The sequence below is a fragment of the Erinaceus europaeus genome, chromosome 11 (assembly GCF_950295315.1).
Source record: "Erinaceus europaeus chromosome 11, mEriEur2.1, whole genome shotgun sequence".
Taxonomy (NCBI): Eukaryota; Metazoa; Chordata; class Mammalia; order Eulipotyphla; family Erinaceidae; genus Erinaceus; species Erinaceus europaeus.
The window spans coordinates 15,142,573-15,167,268 of NC_080172.1; the positions used below are offsets into that span (position 1 = coordinate 15,142,573).

General features: G+C 39.8%; 1 protein-coding gene across 1 annotated transcript in view; it reads left to right on the top strand.

Moving 5' to 3' along the window:
- Positions 1-24,696, top strand: part of ADGRV1 (adhesion G protein-coupled receptor V1) — a 561,037-nt gene that overhangs the window by 198,944 nt on the left and 337,397 nt on the right. The window contains exons 61-70 of the mRNA XM_016186350.2: positions 2,884-3,007; positions 4,806-4,944; positions 5,673-5,858; positions 6,128-6,360; positions 11,565-11,713; positions 12,181-12,382; positions 14,163-14,382; positions 18,385-18,624; positions 20,548-20,697; positions 22,625-23,098. Of these exons, the coding sequence (XP_016041836.2) occupies positions 2,884-3,007; positions 4,806-4,944; positions 5,673-5,858; positions 6,128-6,360; positions 11,565-11,713; positions 12,181-12,382; positions 14,163-14,382; positions 18,385-18,624; positions 20,548-20,697; positions 22,625-23,098 (2,117 nt within the window). The remainder of the gene's footprint in view (positions 1-2,883; positions 3,008-4,805; positions 4,945-5,672; positions 5,859-6,127; positions 6,361-11,564; positions 11,714-12,180; positions 12,383-14,162; positions 14,383-18,384; positions 18,625-20,547; positions 20,698-22,624; positions 23,099-24,696) is intronic.

Consider the following 24,696-nt stretch of genomic DNA (forward strand, 5'->3'; position numbering starts at 1 on the left):
TTTTTTTTTTTATTTGCTAGCTCATGTATATCAGTTCTCTAGATTCCACATCAGTGAAACTATCCAGTAGTTGTCTTTTATCTATTTATTTTTCTCTTTTTTGAGTATTTTTACTTATTTATTATTGGATAGAGACAGAGAGAAATTGAGAGGGAAGGAAGAGACAGAGACAGAGAGAGGGACAGAGATAGAGAGATACCGGCAGCCCTCTTTCACCACTCATGGAGCTTTCCTCTTGCAGGTGGGGACCAGGGCCTTGAACCTTGTTTCTTGGGCACTGTGATGTGTGCACTTAACCAGGTGCAACACTGCCTGGCCCCCTTTCTTAATTTCACTAGGCACAATCACCTCCAGCTCCCTCTATTTGGTCCCAAAGGACTCAATATCATCCTATTTGATTGCAGAGTCCAATTCCATGGAGTTTTTAGCCTGTAAGTTCTTTATTTACTCATGTGTTGATGGACATTTAGGCTGCTTTCAGTTTTTGGCAGTTGTGAACTATAAACATTGGGGCCCATAAATCCCTTTGAGTTAATGTTTGCCTATTAAAATATCATTTTTTAAAAAACAATTATTGTGATTCATATTTCAACCTTTCTATTATCTGTTTTCACCTGAACAGAGGTACTTAAATATTTTGACATTTAAGAAACATGCATGCAATTTTTATTTTCCTATAAACCATATGAAATTTTGTTTTTTTTGGGAAATGGATTAATAGTTTTTTTAACTCTTTTAAAAATATTTTTAATTAAAAATATATTTATTTATTGGATAGAGACAGCCAGAAATCAAAAGGGAAAGGGGAGATAGGGAAAGAGGCAGAGAGACAGCTGTAGCACTGCTTCACTACTCAAAAAACTTTCCCCCAGCATCTGGGGACCAGGGGCTCTAGCCTGAGTTTTTGCACATTGTACCATGTGTGCTCACTAGATGCTCTACCACTCGACCCCGAAATGGATTAATAGTTTGAAAAAGATTTTCATAGTTGTAGAAACAATAGTAATCATAAATGGGCCAGAAACTTTGACTTTTTTTCTTTGTTTTTTGCTATAAAATACTTAATCTTAAAAAAAATTTTATTTATAAAAAGGAAACACAAAACCATAGGATAAGAGGGACACCTGCACTCCATACAGATTCCACCACCAGAACTCCATACCCACCCCCTCCCCTGATAGCTTTCCTATTCTTTAACCCTCTGGGAGTAGGACCCAAGGTCATTGTGGGTTGCAGAAGGTGGAAGGTCTGGCTTCTGGAATTGCTTCCCCGCTGACCATGGGCATTGACAGGTCAATCTGTGCTCCTAGCCTGTGTCTCTCTTTCCCTGGTGGGGTGGGGTTCTGGGGAATCAGAGCTCCAGGACCCATTGGTGGGGTCGTTTGTCCAGGAAAGTCTGGTTGGCATCATGCTAGCATCTGGAGCCTGGTGGCTGAAAAGAGAGTTAACATATAAAGCCAAAAAAGTTGTTGACTAATCATGAACCTCAAGGCTGGAGTAGTGCAGATGAAGAGTTGGAGTGGGGGACGTCTCCGTTCTGTAGCTAGCTAGTACGCATACTTTAGTTATATTCCAAAGGGCCTGTGGCTATACTAGTTTTTTTTTTTTTTCTTTTTTTCCCTGAGCCTGAAATCTGATATGCAGGTGGATCCTAGTTATTGTCTGGGAGACTATGTCATGGCTGAAAAAAGGACCAGAAAGCTGGATCAGGGAAGAGAGTAGCTCCCAAATATGGGAAAGGTGTATACAATTGTTGACTGTAAACCCCATTGATTTGATCTGGTCTGGGGCCCATATTCAGCTTAGGAGCCTATGTGACGTCTGCATCCTTATAGATCTGAGCTCATATTCTGTGGTCATGAGTAGGAATGTTCCAAACTGCCCCAATTTCAGGACCTATATTCCTCAGGTGGAGCATAGAGTATGTTGTCCAACGTACCTTCAGAGGATGGAACATTCTCTACCATTGTTGATCCAAGTTGAGGGCAAGGTCCTGTGGGGGCCCACAAAGGGGTCTATTGTGTTGTTCCTGATAGAGGTGACCAGTAACAATGGAGAGAGGGATTTATTTGAGGTCTAGTCTCATCATGTCTGTTTTGGAATCTCAGGATTCCCCGACTAGGGCCCCAGCTGATGGGGTGGCCTGATAGTGAACAAAGAGTCATTGTTAAAGTATGCCAGTCTCTTGCCCTTATTCAGCTTTTGCAGTCCTTGCTTTGATGAGGTTAGCTTTGGAGTGAGTGAGAAAACTGTAATAGGAAGTAGGTGAGGAGGGTATCTAAGTCTAAATAGACACTATTTCATTATGAACTTCATACTGACTCACTGCAGACTATTGTGTACTTTTGCTTTCAGATATATATTTTGCCCTAATTTATGGATACATGTGAATCTATGCTCTATCTCACAGGAACTGGTCTTTATCTATACTTAATCTTATACATGGATCTATGGTTAAAAGCACAAAATTATGTGGCAAAGTAAATTCTTAAAATTGTACAAAGAATCATCCTGTCTTATGGTAGATAATCTCTCTACATTTCTGTCTAAATGCTTTCAAATAAATCTGTGATGGAGTAAGATTTTTACATCATATTCTTCTACAATTCCTAAGTATGTCCAGGTGTCTGTGCCATGTTTCATGCAGTGATTAATATGATCGTCAAGACACAGAAGACAGTTATAAGGGTAAAACATTTACCAGTGTAGCCCAACTTGCAATATGTTTATTTTTTTATTATTTTACTTAGGGTAGAGACTGAGAAATCGAGAGGGATATGATTGTCATTAATACTATATGTAAAGCATTTCCAGTGTTGCCAGACTGTGTTATGTGCATACATGTGTTTGCTACATAAACAGTACATATCGTCTTTAACTTAGGTAGTGCATCAATCGTCCTCAGAGGTGACAAGGGAGTGCCAGGAGATGTCGGGATAGCTCCATCATCTAGACACATCTTCATTGGGGAACCTTCTGCAAAATACAATGGTACTGCTCTCATCAGGTATGGACTTCAGAAATTTTCTTTGCCTGGATGTGGGCTTTAAAGTTTTATTTAAACTACCATTTTATACTGTAGATGCATTGTTCTCAATCCAAAGATAGTCAACAAGCATTATAACCTTTTTTTTTTTTTTCGAGACTTTGTGGTCTTAAGTCTGCGTGGAGTCACCTTCCTGGGTTAACTTTTTTCCATTCTTTTTTTTACCTGAGATAGAGAGAATGAGAGACTCCTTAGAACTGGAGCTTCCTCGGAGTCCTAGAACCTTCTGTGTGGTGCCAGCAACTCAAACCAGCTGTGGACAAGGCAAGACCTGTGTCCTTCTGGGTGAAATGTCCCTTGGTCCCCAACATCACCATTTTGCACATTGTTAATATGCAGTGGAGAACAGAACGAACTTTTGGTGTAGATTAAAGATAAAAGTTATTGCACATGGAAGTTTCTGTATCTTGGGACATTTGCACTATCCATGTCAAGGAAAACACACTGAGTTGACATCAGGAGATCTGTACTCTTGACCTTATTTAATCATCAATCATGCAAAATAATAGTTACTTCATTGCTGCAATCTTGCATGTTTTTTTTTTCCTCCAGGGTTATTGCTGGGCTCGGTGCCTGCACCATGAATCCACCGCTCCTGGAGGCCATTTTTCCCCCTTTTTGTTGCCCTAGTTGCTGCAGCCTCGTTGCCATTGTTGATGTTGCTTTGTTGTTGGATAGGACAGAGAGAAATGGAGAGAGGAGGGGAAGACAGAGAGAGAGGGGGAGAGAAAGATAGACACCTGCAGACCTGCTTCACTGCCTGTGAAGCGACTGCCCTGCAGGTGGGGAGCCGGGGGCTCAAACCGGGATCCTTACGCCGGTCCCTGCGCTTTGCGCCACATGCGCTTAACCCACCGCGCCACCACCTGACCCTCAATCTTGCATGTTTTATCTGTAGAATCATTCCTTAGAAAATCACCTGGATTGGGGGCTGGGTCGTAGTGCGTGCAGGTAAGTGCACATACAACCATGTGCAAGGACCCGGGTTCAAGCCCTGGCTCTCCACCTGTATAGGGTGGAGACACTTAATGAGTGGTGAAGTAGGTCTGCAGGTTATCTATCTTTCTCTGCTCCTCTCTGTCTCCTCTTTTCTCTCAATTTATCTCTGTCCTGTTAAAAAAAAAAAGAATAGGGTGGAAACAAATGGCCGCCGAGAGCGGTGGGTGCATAGTGCCAACACTGAGCCCCAGCGATAATCCTGGTGGCAAAAAAGAAAAAAAAAAAAGAAAATCACCTGGATTTTATAGTTTATTTTATGAGTATAAGGGATGTGGCACCAAGGACTAATATAAATTTAAACTAGTACAGTCAAAAACAATCTACTTCATCACAGATTTTCTTACGAAGAATAGGGTAGCATTACCTGCGATGGAGCTGATTTGATTTAATACTTTATCTTTTCAGCATTCAGCTTCTCAGTTATCACTGCATGTATGTTTTCCTCAATTATCTCTGCCTATGTTTTTTTAGAGCACTTTGTTAATATTTTTCTACCTTGTGTATTAAATGAAATGTCTATAAATATTTATTTTCTTCATTTAACTCTTCCACTTTCAGTGCTGTATTTTCATTACTATTCTTGCTGAACAGATTTGTATATGTTCAGGATACCAAACATTACTACTTTAAAATTTTAGTATTTTTTACTTGGTTTATAGTTGATAGATCAGGTCATTTAGATACATGCTTATGAAGACTGTTGTTGAAATATGCAACAATTTCAGCAAGTTATCTATGCCTCTTACATTTGTGTATTTAGCCTTGTTCGTGGTCCAGCGATTTGGGGAGAGGTGACAGTGTATTGGAGAATATTCCCTCCTTCTGTGGGTCAGTTTGCTGAAACTTCAGGAAAACTAACAATGCGAAATGGACAATCTGCGGCTATTGTAGTAATACAGGTATCAGTGTTACTGGACTCTATTTGGCGTCTCTCTCTGTCTCTCTCACTCTCTCTCTCTCTGGCTGGTTGTAGGGGCAGGCTAGCTGGGAGGGTTAATATTTCAGAGTTTGTTCTTATTTTAATGATGGATGTTTTTATTTCTTTTAAATTATTTTATGGGGGGGGTTGATGGTTTACAGTACAGTTAATGACACAGGAGTACAGTTTCTCATTTCTCCATGATAAGTGTCTGCAAAACGCTCTCACTCCCAGACTAGGTCCTCTTCCACCACCATGTACCAGGAACTCAAAGCCCCCCACCCCCACCCCCACCTCTTTTCCCAGAGTCTTTTGCTTTTGTGCAATACACCAAACCCAGTCAGGATTTCATTTTGTGCTTTCACTTTCTGTCTTTTTCCCCCCCTTAAGTTTTTTTTTTTTTTTTTATTTTATTTATAATGAGAAACATAGGAGGAGAGAGAAAGAGCCAGACATCACTCTGGTACATGTGCTGCCGGGGATCGAACTCAGGACCTCATGCTTGAGAGTCCGATGCTTTATCCACTGCGCCACCTCCCAGACCACTTCCCCTTAAGTTCTACCTATGAGTGGGATAGTCTGGTATCCATCCTCTTCTTTGGCTTATCTCACTTAACATGATTCCTTCAAGCTCCTGCCGGGATGAGGCGAAGCAGTTGACGTCATTTAAAGTATTCTGCAGTAATGACTCTTGCTGTCCATCTCTAGGCTTTGAATGATGACGTTCCTGAAGAGAAATGCACCTATGAGTTTCAGCTTACTGGAGTCAGTGAGGAGGGCAAATTAAGTGAATCCAGCAGCACTGCCAATATCACGATGGTGGCCAGCGATTTTCCCTACGGCCAGTTTGCTTTTTCACAAGAGCAACTTCGAGTGTCAGAAGAGGCACAAAGGGTGTGGCTTACTACTTTAAATTTGTTTTGTAGTATGAGTTATTTTTTTTTTTTACATGTGTATTCTGAATGTGTCTGCGTGTTCATATGCAGAGGTTTTACAGATTGATGCATTTACTTTCAAGGTTATTTTCGTATGAAATGTAAATACTTTTATAGATGTATATAATATTTACATAATCCCTGTAAGCCTCCTCACTAGTTAGAGACAATCAAAGTTAAATATTGGATTGAACTTTCAAACCCAGTCCAATACTGCTTCTCACGTAGGTTAATGTCACCGTCCTTCGATCTGGTGGCTCCTTTGGCCGTGTGAGACTCTGTTATGAGACTCTGAGTGGCACAGCAGAAGCCGGCTTGGATTTTATCCCTGCTTCAGGGGAGCTCCTCTTTGCAGCAGCGGAGCTGATGAAAAGTGTGCATGTTGACCTACTCGATGATCACCTTCCTGAAGGCCCTGAGGAATTTTCTGTGTTGATTACAAAGGTGAAACTCCTTGGAAGGTAAAGCAAAGAGGAAAATGAGGGAAGCATAAAACAAAATGTGAAGAGGGACAGAGCTACATTGCATAGGAGTTAGTAAGACCTGCACAATGCTCTCTCTGAGATTTATGTGACTCTAGGTTTCTGTGGGGGACTGTGAGGCAGGGCATCATAGGAAAAATGTGAAAGTGTTGTAAGGTATATTTTACTCCTGAAAGTTAAAAATAGGTATTCTTTTAAATTTCTTTATTGGGGAGTCGGGCTGTAGCGCAGCGGGTTAAGCGCAGGTGGCGCAAAGCACAAGGACCACATAAGGATCCCGGTTCGAACCCCGGCTCCCCACCTGCAGGGGAGTCGCTTCACAGGTGGTGAAGCAGGTCTGCAGGTGTCTGTCTTTCTCTCCCCCTCTCTGTCTTCCCCTCCTCTCTCCATTTCTCTCTGTCCTATCCAACAACGACAACAACAATAATAACTACAACAATAAAACAACAAGGGCAACAAAAGGGAATAAATAAATAAAATAAATATTAAATAAATTTCTTTATTGGAGGATTAATGGTTTATAGTCAACAGTAAAATACAATAGTTGTACATGTATATCATTCCCCAGTTTTCCACATAACAAGTCAACCCCCACTAGGTCCTTCTCTGCCATCCTGTTCCAGGACCTGAACCCCCCCCACCCCAGAGTCTTTGACTTTGGTCAATACACCAGCTCCAGTCCAAGTTCTGCCTAGAATTTTTTTTTCTCCATTTTGATCTTGTTTTTCAACTTCTGCCTGTGAGTGAGATCATTCCATATTCATCCTTATCTTTTAATTTATTTTTTAATATTTATTTATTTTCCCTTTTGTTTTTCATTATTGTAGTTATTGTTATTGATGTCGTTGTTGTTGGATAGGACAGAGAGAAATGGAGAGAGGAGGGGAAGACAGAGAGGGGGAGAGAACGATAGACACCTGCAGACCTGCTTCACCGCCTGTGAAACGACTCTGACTCCCCTACAGGTGGGGAGCCTTGGGCTCGAACCAGGATCCTTATGCCGGTCCATGTGCTTTGCGCCCCATATGCGCTTAACCTGCTGTGCTACCGCCTGAATCCCCATCCTTCTTTTTTTAGTTTATCTCACTTAGCATGATTCCTTCAAGCTCCAGCCAAGATGGGGTGAAGATGGTGAATTCACCATTTTTAATAGCTGAGTAGTATTCCATTGTGTATATATAAGACAATTTAATCAGCCACTCATCTGTTGCTGGATGCCCAGGCTGCTTCCAGGTTTTGACTCCTACAAATTGTGCTGCTAAGAGCATAGGTATACATAAGTCTTTTTTGGATGGGTATGTTTGTTTCCTTAGAACATATCCCCAGAAGAGGAATTGCAAAGTCATAGGGTAGGTCCATTTCTAGCCTTCTGAGGGTTTTCCAGACTGCTCTCCACAGGGGGTGGGCTAATTGACATTCCCACCTGCAGTGCAGGAGGGTTCCTTTGACCCCACAACCTCTCCAGCAGTTGCTGCTGCTATCTTTTCTGATGTAGGACATTCTCACAGGAGTGAAGTGGTATCTCATCATTGTCTTTATTTGCATTTCTCTGACAATCAATGACTTTGAGCAGAAAATATGTATTTTGTAACCAGAGAGTTCATTCAGTTGGTTTGATAAGATATGTGCCCTGCCCTCTTGGATGAACTGTCTCTTAGGCCCTAATTTTATCATTAATGAAATAATGTTTTATTTTTAATGCATTTTACGAAGTAAGTTTTAGTTCATTTAGTTCTATTAACTAACTTACTTAATTATTTGCCATCAGGTTTATTGCCGGGGCTTAGTGTCAGCAATATGAATTCACCACTCTGACAACCACCTTTTTTTTTAATATTTATTTTATTTATTTATTCCCTTTTGTTGCCCTTGTTGTTTTTTATTGTTGTAGCTATTATTGTTGTTGTCGTTGTTGGATAGGACAGAGAGAAATGGAGAGAGGAGGGGAAGACAGAGAGGAGGAGAGAAAGATAGACACCTGCAGACCTGCTTCTCCGCCTGTGAAGCGACTCCCCTGCAGGTGGGGAGCCGGGGTTAGAACTGGGATCCTTATGCCGGTCCTTGTGCTTTGTGCCACCTGCGCTTAAACCGCTGCACTACAGCCCGACTCCCTGCAACCACCGTTTTTTTTTTTTTTTAAATATTTATTTTATTTATTTATTCCCTTTTGTTGCCCTTGTTGACAACCACCATTTTTATCTTTATATATTTTTATTTGATAAGGCAAAGATTAAGAGGGGAAGGGAGATAGAGAGAGAAAAAGAGACACCTGCTGACCTGCTTCACCACTTCTGAAGTGACCTCTTGCAGGTAGAGAGAGGGGCTCAAAACTTGTGCAAGGCAGCGTGACACGCAGCTGGGTACACCACCACCTGGCCCGATTAATTAGCCTTTAATCTTGTATTTAACTAGGTAAGATAAAATATTAGGAAAAAAGTATTCGGGAATTACAAAAAGACAATAATTATTTCATCTTTTGGAAAGAAAGAATGCTGGAAGTCAGAATTTTTCCATGATGGGAATAATATCAATTAAAAAATTTTTTCTTAGCCAAAGTATGTGCTTAGATAAAAAAAAAAAAAAAACACTTTGTTACAGAATGGAGGCTTTGGGGTAGCACAGTGAGTTAAGTGCACATGGCGCAAAGTGCAAGGATCACCGGCATAGGGATCTGGGTTCGAGCCCCTGGCCCCCCCACCTGCAGGGAGATCACTTCACAAGCAGTGAAGCAGGCCTGCAGGTGTCTTTTTCTCTCGCCTTCTCTGTCTTCCCCTCCTGTCTCGATTTCTTTCTTCCTGTCCCATCCAACAACGATGACAGCAACAACAAGAGCAAAAATAAGACGATGATAAACAACAAGGGCAACAAGGGGAAAAATAGCCTCCAGGAGCAGCGGATTCCTAGTGCAGGTGCAGGCACCCAGAGATAACCCTGAAGGCCAAAAAAAAAAAAAAAAAAAAATGGAGGCTTTGATGATGTGAGTGGATCTATAAGATATTGTGCAAAGTGATTTAGAGAAATACAAACACTGTTATTTCACTCTTATGTGTTATATAGTGAAGCCAAATAGGCAGATAACAAAATAAAAACAACGTAAGTCTTTGGACAGTGAGTGGTTACTGGAAGGGTAAGTAAAGGGGGGGGCTGTCAGTGAAGGCACAGGGGACATGTGTTGATTTTCAGTGACGCACACCTGCAGCCCATACTGTAATATACTACTGCAGTAAAAACAATAAAAAGTTACTAATTAAAATTATTTCTTTATTTTGGATAGAGGCAGAAGTTTAGAGGAAAGGAGAGATGGGTAGAGAGAGAAAGCTACCTGTAGCACTGCTTCATTTCCCATGAAGCTTTCCCTCTGCAGATGGGTCTGGGGCTTGAACCTGGGTCCTTGTACAATGTAATTTTATTTTAATTTTTTATATTTATTTATTTTTCCTTTTATTGCCCTTGTTGTTTAACATTGTTGTGGTTATTGATGTCATTGTTGTTGGATAGGACAGAGAGAAATGGAAAGAGGAGGGGAAGACAGAGAGGGGGAGAGAAAGGCAGACACCTGCAGACCTGCTTCACCGCTTGTGAAGCGACCCCCTCCTGAAGGTGGGGAGCCAAAGGCTCGAACCATGATACTTACGCCGGTCCTTGGCTTTGTGCTGCGTGTGCTTAACCTGCTGTGCCACCACCCGACTCCCCACCCAGCTCCTAAAAGTCACTGGTTTTAATTGATCTCCACAGAAACTGAAGTATTTTCTTGCATCCTGAAAAATTTTTTGCTGCTAAGGTTATCGCTGAGACTTGGTGTCTGCAATCCTGCTTGGTGTCTGCAATCCAAGTCTTCTGCTCCTGGAGTCTTCTTTTATTATTATTATTATTATTATTATTATTATTTATAAAAAGGAAACACTAACAAAACCATAGGATAAGAGGGGTACAACTCCACACAATTCCTATCACCAGAAATCTGTATCCCATCCCCTTCCCTGATAGCTTTCCTATTCTTAATCCCTCTGGGAGTATGGGCCCAAGGTCATTGTAGGATGCAGAAGGTGGAAGGTCTGGCTTCTGTATGGAGGCTTCTTTTTTCCAAGACATTACAGAGAGAATTTGAGAGGAAAGCATGTTAGAGAGGAGATACAGAGACACCGACAGCACTGCATCACTGTTCATGAAGTTTTCCCACTGCATATTATCTTCTTGCATGGTCACACTGTTTACTCAACCATATGCAGCACCTACCAGCCCTGGATTTTTTTTTTTTTAGTGCCAATGCACTCATTTTTGTTTTTAAGTAACCTCAGTATTATTCTGTGTTGAGTGTCATGCATTCCTTCCTTTTTAAAATTTTTTTTTTGTTTATTTACTCCCTTTTTGTTGCCCTTGTTTTATTATTGTAGTTATTATTATTGTTGTTATTGATGTCATTGTCGTTGGATAGGACAGAGAAAAATGGAGAGAGGGGGGAGAGAAAGATAGACTCCTGCAGACCAACTTTACCGCCTGTAAAGCAACTCCCCTGCAGGTGGGGAGCCAGAGGCTGGAACCAGGATCCTTATGCCGGTCCTTGTGCTTTGCGCCACCTGCACTTAACCTGCTGCGCTACCACCCGACTTCCATGCATTCCTTCCTATGGTCCGATACTGTAGAATATATTGATCAGTGTATTTCTGGTTTCAGAAGTTCCTTTTTAGACTACCTTTCCAGTTTCTTAATAGTTCTTTCCACTTTCCCATTGCCTGAGTTTAACAACTTTATATCAGTTTTGGCTTCATCCAGGAAGTAATAGTCAGCAGCAGCACAGAAATCTTAAAATCATTTTAGTGAAAGAATATTTCCAGGAGCTGGGTGGTGTCACACCTGGTTAAGCGCACATGTTACCATGTGCAAAGACCAGGGTTTGAGACGCTGGTCCCCACCTGCAGGGGGAAACTTTGCAAGTGGTGAGACAGGGCTGCAGGTGTTTCTCTGTCTCTCTGTCTCTCCCCTCTCTGTCTTCTCTTCCCTCTCAATTTCTGGCTGTCTTTATCCAATAAATAAAGATAATAAAAAAATTTTAAAAAGAATATGTTCATGTTGGCGATCATTAAAATGATGAACATAGTTAATAGTAATAATTTGTATGGTTGAAGAAGACCCTGCAATTAATTGCATACTTTATTTTATTTTGTTTCTTATCACTTTGTAAGAGGGTATGATTTCACCATCCAAGAAAACGGACTTCAAATTGATCAGCCTCCCGAAATAGGAAACATCTCTAGTATACAAGTCATAATATTGAAAAATGACAATGCAGAAGGTGTCATTGAATTTGACCCAAAGTATACTGCCTTAGAAGGTAATTTGATGGGAGTCGGGTGGTAGTGCAGCGGGTTAAGTGGTGTCAGTGAGTTATCATGAGTGTGTGTCTTAACTTGCAATGTCTGCGACAGTTTTTTTGAAGTTTGTCTTGAACATCTTGTTGTATTGCTCTGCCCATTATGCCCCCCTTCCTCTGCCTTTGTTCCTTCCTGTTGCTGTTGTCTATGTCCCTAGTTCAGTTCTACTACTGATCCTCTCATTTAAGAGTCGGGGTTTGCTTTTTCTTTTCATGTGGGATTCATTTCAGTAATTCTAGCAAGGCAACGTTGATATGGCAAATTTCTTCCGTTTCTGTATGTTTGAAAAGACTGACTACTTCTCCCTTATACTTGAAAGCTACTTTGGCAGGATAGAGTAATTGTGGCTGGCCATTCTAATATCTTCATGCTTGGAATATATCAAGCTTTTTCCAGTGTACCAGTTAATGCCATGATTCTGTTACAGTGGAGGAAGATGTTGGCATGATCAGGATTCCAGTTACTAGGCTATATGGAACTTATGGCCATGTAACTGTGGACTTCATCTCACAGAACTCCTCCGCAGTTCCTGGTGGTGGTGATTATATACTGCACGGCCATTCAGTCACCTTTCAGCATGGGCAGAACTTAAGTTTTATCAATGTCTCCATCATTGATGATGATGAAAGGTAATTCAGTGATACTGGAAATAATGTGCATACATGTAAAGCATGAATGCAGTGATATGCTCTGTAGTTATATTTTACACTGATAATAAAATTTTAGGTTGCTGGCACACCTTGAAAACAGATATTGCAAGCTCAAGTTAAGACCACTGCAATCATGTAAATATTGTATTTAAACAAGCACATGATTTGTCACCCAGATTTTAGTATAAATTTATTTTATTTTTAAATATTTCTGGATCACAGTTACTGTCTTATTTATTTATTTATTTTACTAGAGCAGTGCTCAGCTCTGGCTTATGGTGGTGCTGGGGGATTGAACCTGGGACTTTGGAGCCTCAGTCATGTCAGTCTATTTGCATAACCATTATGCTATCTACCCTCGCCTTATATATTTATTTTTTTGCCTCCGGGGTTATCTCTGGGGCTCGGTGCCTGCACCACGAATCCACTAACTCCTAGAAGCCATTTTTTCCCCTTTTTGTTGGCGTTATTGTTGGCATTGCTGTTGTTGTTGCTGGATAGGGCAGAGAGAAAATGAGAGAAGAAGGGAGACAGAGCGGGAGAGCTAGACACCTGCAGACCTGCTTTACTGCTTGTGAGGCAAACCCCCTGCAGGTGGGGAGCTGGGGGCTGGAACCGGGATCCTTATGCGGGTTCTTGTGCTTAGCGCCATGTGCACTTAACCTGCTGCGCTACTGCCCAACCCCCTATGTATTTATTTATTTATTATAGAGACAGAGGAATTAAGAAGGAAGAGAGAGGGAGGAGAGAGAGAGAGAGAGAGAGAGAGAGAGAGAGCTACAACACTGGTTCACCATTAGTGAAGTTTCCTCCCTGTAGCTGCGTACCAGGTGCTTGAACCCGTATCCTTGTGCTTGGTATTGTACACTCAACGGGTTGTGCCACTAGCCCTGGCTTGTTGTGTTTTCTGGTGCATATGTATACAGGTTATCTTTATACAGTCATGTATCACTTAGTGATGAGGACATGTTCAGAGAAATAAATCCTTTGGCATTCTGTGAACACCATAGAGTGTAATTACACAAACCTAGGTGGTATAACTTAATACACACATAAGCTATAGGGTATAACTCATTGGAACCACTGTTATATATACAGTGTCCTTGACCAAAGTGAATGAATGACCCATGACTCTACTGCAGTGTTCTAACAGTGAAGTTGCATTATGTTACTTTTTGAAAAAATGCACACATCTTAATTAAATGTGACACAATGATATGAAGTAAACACAGCCTGCGTGACAAATAGTTCCAGTAAACTTGCGTGACACGAAGTTTCCGCAGGTCTTCAGTTTGTCCAGAAATGCAATGTTTGTGAAGCAGAATAAAGCGAGGCACAGGAAAGTGAGGTCCATGCTTGCAGACACATGCTTAAGAAATATGTGGAGGAACTTTTGTCATTTTCAGTGCTGAAGTAGGAAAATAGTGTGGGAGGGGAAACTTAAGTTGTGTCACTTGTGTTCAATGAAAGGCATAAATTTTTATTTTATTTTATTTTTATATTTTTAAAGTATAAGCAGAATGCAGAAACTTCCCAGAATTTACTTCCTTAATCTGTCAAGCAATTAAATGAGGAAGGAAATTCCAATATACTATTGAAGTTGATCATACACTTTAGCTGAACACCCTTTTCTTACCACTTGCTGTGCAATACTGTGCCTTGAATATGTATGGCCAATTTGGAAAATGACTAGTTATTTGGATTTTAGAAGTACTTTAATATGTTTAGATTCACAGAATTGCTCCTTCTTGCTATGCAGTGAATTTGCAGAGCCCATTGAAATTCTGCTGGTAGGAGCCACCGGTGGAGCGGTCCTTGGGCACCACCTAGTGAGCAGAATCACAATTGCCAGGAGTGACTCTCCCTTTGGTGTTGTGAGATTTCTCAATCAAAGCAGAATTTCACTACCTAATCCCAATTCCACAATGATTGTATCCTTGGTGCTGGAGCGAACCGGAGAACTCCTAGGAGAAACTCAGGTAGAGATATTATCATAGTTTAAAAAGTAATTTTTTTGGGGGGGGTTCCGGTGGTAGCGCAGCGGGTTAAGCGCACGTGGCACAAAGCACAAGGACCGGCATAAGGTTCCTGGTTTGAGCCCCCAGCTCCCCACCTGCAGGGGAGTCGCTTCACAAGCGGTGAAGCAGGTCTGCAGGTGTCTTTCTCTCCCCCTCTCTTTCCCCTCCTCTCTCCATTTCTCTCTGTCCTATCCAACAATGACAGCCATAACAACAATAATAACAATGATAAACAACAAGGGCAACAAAAGGGAAAAAATATGAAATAAAGTTTCTTTTAAAAAAAGGGTAATTAAAAAAGAGTAATTAAAAGCAGGTTAAACTGTAGTGGTGTCTAGGAGTTCAGGTGAGCAGGTGAGGAAGTGCAGGTGGAGGTGGTCAGACTGTAAGAACAGATTCCAGAAGGTGTTGAGATGAATGGACAGGGTTGAAAACATGGGGCCAAGTATATACAGAGAGATGTAAAGTCCCAGGCTCCCAGAACTTATGGTTTTAAGAAAGGTGAACCACCCAAAAAGAGATTAACAATAAAGGAGGAGGGGAATCAGAAAGGCAGCCTTTGGAGACAGTATAATGGTTATGCAAAAGACATTCGTGCCTACAACTCTGAGGTCCCTGGTTCAACCCTCAGTACCTCCATAAGCCAGAGCTGAGCAGTGCACTGGTCTCTTTGTATCTTTCTTTCGTTATAAATATATGCAGTATTAAAATTATTATCAAAAAAGAAAATCATAGGGGGTTGGCAGTGCCCATAGTACAAAGGGCAGGGGCCCATGCAAGGAGCCCAGTTTGAGCCCCCAGTTCCCCACCTGCAGGGCGGTTGCTTCACAAGTGGTGAAGCAGGTCTGCAGGTGTCTATCATTCTCTCTCCCTTTGTATCTTCTTCTCCCGTCTTAATTTCTTTCTGTCCTATCCAATAAAAATGGAATAAAAAAAAAAAAAGAAAACCGGAAAGATATGATCCTGTATGTATTCTTATATCCACAACAGACAGAGTGCAATGTATTAAAGAAAAGAAATGGTCATCAGTGTTCTAGTGCTCAAGAAAAATAAAGTAAAAAAGACAAATGCTCTATTTTTATTTTTAAGGGATATAAAAGTTATAGAATTTTAAAGTATAGGGATGTTTAAAAATTCCTTTGTTAATACAACATCACTTTATGATCAAAACACTACAAAAAATGGGGATAGAAAATTCCTGAAGATAGTGGAGTCTATATATAGTAAACCTACAGCCAACACCATACTCAATGGTGAAAAACTGGAAGCATTTCCACTCAGATCAGGTACTAGACAGGGATGCCCACTATCACCATTACTATTCAACATAGTGTTGGAAGTTCTTGCCATAGCAATCAGGCAGGAGTAAGGAATTAAAGGGATACAGATTGGAAGAGAAGAAGTCAAACTCTCCTTATTTGCAGATGACATGATAGTATACATGGAAAAACCTAAGGAATCCAGCAAGAAGCTTTTGGAAACCATCAGGCAATACAGTAATGTGTTAGGCTATAAAATTAACATTCAAAAGTCAGTGGCATTCCTTTATGCAAACACTAAGTTAGAAGAAATTTAAATCCAGAAATCAATTCCTTTTACTATAGCAACAAAAACAATAAAATATCTAGGAGTAAATCTAACCAAAGAAGTGAAAGACTTGTATACTGAAAATTATGAGTCACTACTCAAAGAAATTGAAAAAGACACAAAGAAGTGGAAAGATATTCCACGTTCATGGGTTGGAAGAATTAACAACATCATCAAAATGAATATATTACCCAGAGCCATCTACAAATTTAATGCTATCCCCATCAAGATCCCAAGCACATTTGTTAGGAGAATAGAACAAATGCTACAAATGTTTATCTGGAACCAGGAAAGACCTAGAATTGCCAAAACAATCTTGAGAAAAAAAGAACAGAACTGGAGGCATCACACTCCCAGATTTCAAACTGTATTATAGGGCCATTGTCATCAAAATTGCTTGGTACTGGAACATGAATAGACACATTGACCAGTGGAATAGAATTGAGAGCCCAGAAATGAGGCCCCACACGTATGGACATCTAATCTTTGACAAAGGTGCCCAGGCTATTTAATGGGGAAAGCAGAGTCTCTTCAACAAATGGTGTTGGAAACAATGGGTTGAAACATGCAGAAGAATGAAACTGAATCACTGTATTTCACCAAATACAAAAGTAAATTCCAAGTGGATCAAGGACTTGGATCTTAGACCAGAAACTATCAGATACTTAGAGGAAAATATTGGCAGAACTCTTTTCCTCATAAATTTTAAAGATATTTTCAATGAAATGAATCCAATTACAAAGAAGACTAAGGCAAGTATAAACCTATGGGACTACATCAAATTAAAAAGCTTCTTCACAGCAAAAGAAACCACTACCCAAACCAAGAGACCCCTCACAGAATGGGAGAAGATCTTTACATGCCATACATCAGATAAGAGTTTAATAACCAACATATATAAAGAGCTTGCCAGTCTCAACAACAAGACAACAAATAACCCCATCCAAAAATGGGGGGAGGACTTGGACAGAATATTAACCACAGAAGAGATCCAAAAGGCCGAGAAACACGAAAAAATGCTCCAAGTCTCTGATTGTCAGAGAAATGCAAATCAAGACAACAATGAGATATCACTTCACTCCTGTGAGAATGTCATACATCAGAAAAGGTAACAGCAGCAAATGCTGGAGAGGATGTGGGGTCAAAGGAACCCTCCTGCACTGCTGGTGGGAATGTCAATTGGTCCAACCTCTGTGGAGAACAGTCTGACGAACTCTCAGAAGGCTAGAAATGGACCTACCCTATGACCCTGCAATTCCCCTCCTGGGGATATATCCTAAGGAACCCAGCACATCCATCCAGAGAGATCTGTGTACACATATGTTCTTGGCAGTACAATTTGTAATAGCCCAAACCTGGAAGCAACCCAGGTGTCCAACAAAGATGAGTGGCTGAGCAAGTTGTGGTATATATACACAATGGAATACTACTCAGCTGTAAAAAATGGTGACTTCACCATTTTCAGCCAATCTTGGATGGAGCTTGAAAAATTCATGTTATGTGAAATAAGTCAGAAACAGAAGGATGAATATGGGATGCTCTCACTCTCAGGCAGATGTTGAAAAACAAGATCAGAAACGAAAACACAAGTAGAACCTGAAATGTAATTGGCATATCACACCAAAGTAAAAGACTCTGGAGTGGGTGGGTGGGGAGAATACAGGTCCATGATGGATGATAAATGACATAGTGGGGGTTGTATTGTTAAATGGGAAACTGGGGAATGTTATGCATGTACAAACTATAGTATTTACTGTTGAATGTAAAACATTAATTCCCCAATAAAGAAATAAATTAAAAAAAATTCCTTTGTTAAAAAATTTTGTGTCTTATTGCAATTTCTGACAAAATCTGGTTTACACTATAAATTTAAACATATTTAGAAGAGATTGACCAGTTAGACTTTTCACTTTGATTTATTCTTGTTTGAATAGGTTTGGAGTGGTGGGATTGTGTACACAGAAAGTACTGTATTCTGATATTTAAACTGTCTATTTCTCAAATTTAGACATTTAAAATACTTTTGTTTTTTTTCCTTGTGGTGCTGACCAATTATTCAGATTTTTCATATGTAGACATTTAAAATATGTTTATGTTTTTCTTACCCTCTGTTGTTGATAAATGACCAACTATCCCAAAATCTCTTTTTATTTTAGATATTGTCTCTGAAAACGTATTTTGTAAAGATGTAGTCATGCTTTAATATATCAGTTCTAAAAAATGAACTTTAAAAAACAATTGCTGGAGATATTCTAGTTTTCATAGGAATATACATACATAAAGGTAGTTTTCAAATGCTGTGTGACCTAATAATTTTTTTTGTTTTTGTTTAAAATTTGTTATCCTTAAAAAAAAAAACAACCAAATATTCTACAGGTAAATTGGGAGATAGTAGGACCCAATTCTCAAGAAGTCTTACCGCCCCAGAATGGAGACATTGCAGACCCAGTAGAAGGGTCCTTCTATTTTGGAGAAGGAGAAGGTGGAATGAAAACCATAAGTCTGACAATCTATCCTCATGAAGAAATTGAAGTTGAAGAGGTTTTCGTCATTAAACTTAAAGTTGTGAAAGGAGAAACTAAAGTAGACTCCAGAGCTAAAGATGTTACATTAACTGTAAGTCTGACTTGATTTCCCACTAAATTTTATATTTAGTGGATTTAGCAGAAAAAAATACACTGGTGTTGCTGAAATCCTACTGGCTTATGCTGAAATGAAAAGTATAAAACAAAATGAAGTAGGGGACCAGGTAGGCAGCACAGCTGGTTAAGCGCTCATTTTATGGTGCTCAAAGTGGTGAAGCAGGGCTGCAGGTGTCTCTCTGTCTCTCCTCCTCTCTATCTCCCCCTTCCCTATAAATTTCTGTCTGGCTCTATCAAATAAAAAAAATAAAAGATATTTTAAGGGCCCAGGCAGTGGCACACCTGGTTAAGCACACACATAGTGCACAAGGACCTGGGTTCAAGCCCCTGGTCTCCACTTACAAGGGAAAAGCTTCATGAATGGTGAAGCAGGCCTGCAAGTATCTCTCTGTCTCTCTCCCTCCTCCTCCCCTCTCGATTTCCCCCTGTCTCTATCCAATAATAAATCAAAAAAAAATTTGAAAAGGAAAAAGCAAACAAAAAATAAATGAAGTCATACCAATTTCAGTAGGTAAAACTTTCTACTCATTATATTACATTATTACATAGCTTGATCATTTACAATTTTTTTTGAAAAGGCTTTGATACAGTGGTAAATACTTGCTTTATACTTCTGAAAGTATTTGGTATTTTGACAAGCTTTGGCACATTCTGTGGGTCTTCACTAGGGCGTCACAGCTCCAAGTCAGCTTTTTCAGATAGAAAGAAACAGAATTTACATGCCTGATGTCTCAGAATCCACAAGTTCAGTCCCCAAAACACCCTTTGCCAGAGCTGAGTAGTATTCTTTTCTCTTTGTCTCTTCCTATCTGTCCCCTTGCATAAAAAATTTAAAATGTTAAAGAATAATATATATCATTAAGGTTGTTCCAGATAGGCTCCTCTACATTTAACTAGTTATAAATAGTAATCACTTTTACAAAATACCTTCACAACATCTAGGTCAGTGTTTGACCAAGCAATTGGATACTGTAGCCTATTCAGATTAAAAATTAAATCTTGGGGGTCGGGCAGTGGCTCAGTGGGTTAAGTGCATGTGGCACAAAGCGCAAGGACTGGCGTAAGGATCCCGGTTCAAGCCCCTGGCTCCCCACCTGCAGGGGAGTCACTTCACAGGTGGTGAAGCAGGTCTACAGGTGTCTATCTTTCCCCCTCTGTCTTCCCCTCCTCTCTCCATTTCTCTCTGTCCTATCCAACAACGAGTGACATCAACAACAATAATAACTACAACAAGGCTACAACAACAAGGGCAACAAAAGAGAAATAAAAAAAAAAAAGGCTTCCAGGAGCAATGGATTCATGGTGCAGGCACTGAGCCCCAGCAATAAAATTAGCCATCATAGAACATTTTGCCATGCACAACATTGTATTTTAAGCAGCAGAAAATGTTTAGCATTGCCTGGTTAAATGATACAATATATATAAGGCGAATAAGGGAAAATTCAGGTATCACAATACTCTCCTGTATTTTACAAATTGTGGCTTTATAGATAACGTTATAATTCGTGAGAATATGAGCCTGTTTGTTTTAGGTAGCAATTAATTGTAGTAAGGAAAAAAATTAAACCAGATAGGTAGAATACATTCAAGTATGATTTCTATGTTTCTTTTATTTCTTTAGCTTACCTGTGTATTGATATACTGGATGATATGATTTACTCTTTAACATTTTATTTTATGTGCGGGGACAGACAGAGCAAGAGAGAGAAAAGAGCACTACTCAGCTCTGGCATAAGGTGTTATTGGGGGTTGAACCTGTGGACTCTGTGTCCTCAGACATACAAGTTCTGTGCTTTCTCAGATTGTGCTACTCAGATCTCCCCAACCACTGGGTAATACAATTTTATATGTGGTTGTTATTTATGTTATTCAACCTGCTTTCTATTTCTATTTTTAGATACACAAATTTGGTCATCCCAATGGAGTGGTTCAGTTTGCTCCTGAGTCTTTATCTGAGAAAACTTACTTGGAACCATCTGAACTGGAAGGGCCCCTCATCATTACTTTCCATGTCAGAAGAGTCAAGGGCATTTTGGGGGAGATAACGGTAAACTTTTTCACTGGATCTTTCGGTTGACATACAATTTGCCTAATGAATATGGTATGTGGTGGAGAAAGAGAAACATTGCACTCTGGTCAATAAGACATTCTGACAGTTGAAGTGAAAGAAGGTTTTAGAGACGCTTAAAGAGTCCTTATAACATGTAAGCATCTTTAGAAATCCACTGCTCCTATTGGCCATTTTTTTCCCTTTCATTTTATTGGATAGGACAGAGAGAAATTGAGAGAGGAGGTGAAGACAGAGAGAGGGAGAAAAAGATAGACACTTGCAGACCTGTTTCACCACTTGTGATGCAATGCCCCTTCAGGTGGGGAGCTGAGGGCTTGAACCGGGATCTTTGCGTGGGTCCTTGCTTCATACTATGTGCGCATAACCCTGTGCTTCGTCGTTCGACCCCCCTCATCTTTAGATTCTTTAGTCAGCACCATCTCTAAACATTTCTCTAAGTTCAGTTAGAAATCCGACCAGTCAACGCCCATGTTCAGCGGGGAAGCAATTACAGAAGCCAGACCTTCCACCTTCTGCAACCCTCAACGACCCCGGGTCCATGCTCCCAGAGGGCTAGAGAATGGGAAAGCTACCATGGGAGGGGGGGGGGAATTATGGGGATTGGGTGGTGGGAATTGTGTGGAGTTGTACCCCTTCTACCTTATGTTTTTGTTCACTAATCGTTTCTTAAATAAAAAATTAAAAAAAATTAGATTTACAGGACTTCTTTCTACTTAATAATGAGGAATATAACTGAGCTATTTAAAAAAAATTGTTTTTGATGTTTATGTGCTGAGTATATCCTTCAGGATTCTTTTTTTTCCCTTAAATTGCAGCTTTTTTTTTTTTTCTATTTAGAGACCTTTTTGAAGGTTGAATTTTTGTTGATTCATATCTAACTTTGAAGTTACTCTTGTAAATCACCAGGGTATTTGTTTAACATAAAGATGACTTGTTTGCTAACAATATGTTCAATGAAACTTTTTTATGAATTATTTTCATATGGAAGAGATTAACTGGTATTTCTTCAGTTGAAGCTTTTTGATTTGAAAATTTTTGGGAAATAAAAAAGGGTTTGTTTTTAGAAAAATATTCTTTTATTCTTAAAACATTTGCATTGGGAGCCAGGCTGTAGTGCAGCGGGTTAAGCATACATGGTGCAAAGCACAAGGACCGGAGTAAGGATCCCGGTTCAAGCCCCCGGCTCCCCACCTGCAGGGGAGTCGCTTCACAGGCGGTGAAGCAGGTCTGCTGGTGTCTGTCTTTCTCTCCCCCTCTCTGTCTTCCCCTCCTCTCTCCATTTCTCTCTATCCTGTCCAACAACAATGAAATCAATAATAACTACAACAATAAAGCAACAAAGACAACAAAAGGGAATAAATAAATAAAACATTTGCATTTTCTATTTTTTTAAGTTTTAATTTTTTTATTGACTTAATAATGATAGACATAGGATAAGAGGGGTACATTTCCACACAATTCCCACCACCAGAGTTCCATATCCCATCCCCTCCATTGGAAGCTTTCAGCTTTCTTATTCTTTATCCCTCGGGAAGCATGGACCCAGGATCATTATGGGGTGCAGAGGGTGGAAGGTCTGGCTTCTGTAATTACTTCTCCACTGGACATGGGTGTTGGTGGGTCAGTCATACTCCCAGCCTGTCCCTATCTTTCCCTAGTGGGGTAGAAATCATGTTATTTTAGAAGCCCGAGAAAAGAGTATTTGGAATCTTTATCCTGAAAATTATATATAATAGCCTGAAAGAGTTAGTATACTTTTGAAGTTAACTGCTTAAAGAGTTGGGCTTTGAATATAATGTTGTATGATTTAAATATAAATAGTATCTTATAGAGGAAAAATAGTACAAATGATTAAATATACTGAAATGATTTAATTTTGTTGAATTTCTTCCTTTTACTTCAGGTTTACTGGGAGTTAAGTAGTGCATTTGAAATTACTGGAGATTTTCTTTCTACAAAGGGATTTTTCACCATTGCTGATGGAGAGAGCGAGGCGAGTTTTTATGTTCATTTGCTACCAGATAATATACCTGAGATAGAGGAAGACTTTGTGGTCCAGTTTGTCTCTGTAGAGGGAGGAGCAGAACTGGATCCAGAAAAATGCGCCGCCCGGTTCTCTGTTTCTGCAAATGATGACCCACATGGGGTGTTTGCTCTGTATTCTGATCGTCAGTCTATACTCATTGGGCAGAACTTCAGTAGATTCATCCAAATTAATGTAACCCGGCTTGCTGGAACATTTGGAGACGTAGCTGTTGGATTTCTAATATCATCTGACCAACAGGAGCAGTCAACTCTAACTGAAAATACAGAGAAGCAGCTGGTAGTTAAAGATGGTGCTAGATATAAAGTAGACAGAGTGCCAATCAAGACCCAGGTATGTAAAAATTCTTTAGTTTCTTGAACACTTGAGTCGAGTTCCTTCAGGAGAACCCTTGATTATCTCACAATTTGCTTAAAACTTTATTTACTTAGATACTTAAATATAGCCATAAGAATGCCATAGAAATTGTTGGATGATGCAGTTGAATAATAGGAATGGAGTCTATTACTACGTGGAAACAATGTTATTGATTGACTGACAGAACAGTACTCAGCTCTGGCTTACTTTGATAATGGGGAATTGAACCTGAGACTTTGGAGCATCATAAAGTCATTTTGCATAGCCATCATGCTATCTACCCTTCTCAGACACAAAGTATTTTTGTCTAAACATCAGTAGATACTTAGCATTTAGGAATTTCCAAGATATGTAAATATATATTATGCCCATCCCAACACATACCATGCAGTTCTTTCTCTTGTAAGAAATAGGGTTGTATTGTTATGTGGAAAACTGGGAAATGTTATGCATATACAAACTATTATTGTTGACTGTAAAAAATGAATCCCCCAATAAAAATAAATAAATAGATAAATAAAAACAAAAGAAATGAGATAAACTTAACACACTGGGTTAAGCGCACAGAGTGCAAAGCGTGAGGCTTGGCGTAAGGATCCCAGTTTGAGTCTCTGGCTACCTACCTGCAATGAAGCAGGTCTGCAGGTGTCTTATCTTTCTCTCCCCCTCTCTATCTTCCCCTCCTTTCTCAGTCCTATCCAAAACAACAACAGCAACAATAAAAAAAAGATGGCGCCAGCAGCAGTTCATTTGCAGTTCAGGCACCGAGCCTCAGCGATAGGCAAAGAAAGAGAGAGAGAGAAGTAAAGAATCATTAACTGCAAATGAAATGGCTTTTGATTAATATGTGTCACCTTTTCTGTTTCTTTTGAAAGTAATAGACACCTACTCATAACACCGCCAAAGAGTTGTAGAAAGAAATCTCACAAAAAAGTAACAACATGAAGAAAATAAAGTTCCTTATTCTACCAGATTTAGCCAACTCAGTAATTATGATCTTAGTTTTATATAAACTGTGATCAGTTGAAAACAATCAGTCATTCAGTGTACTATACTCACTTGTACTATGCATTTGCAGTATTTGTAAAGACAACTGAGCTTTTACTCTGGTCATTATTAACTTACTGATTTAATATTGGTTTACAACATTATAAATATTGGGGAGTATAGTTTCACTCTATGTAGCAAGATTCATTGTACCCATTACCAAAGTTTCTATTCCATTATAACCAAAGAGAGAGATGGTCCTATATAACCCCCCTGACTTCCCTTCATTCCCTGTGACATCCTCCATGATTTTCACATTTGGAAAGGTTGGTTTTGTTATTATTGCTTTGCAAATTCATTTGCTTTAGCTATTTCTGTGCCACATATGAGTAAAGCCTTGCAGAATTATTTGATTTTCTCTTCTTTCCTTATTTCACTTAGCTTAATGAGTCCCATCTAGCTTGCTCCATAAGGCATACTGGTGATGGCATTGAGGCTGGTTGCATATTTTGGCTATTGTATATAGTGATGCTGTGATCATTAGTTACATTTATCCCTTTGAATTCATTTTTGTCTCTTGGATGAAT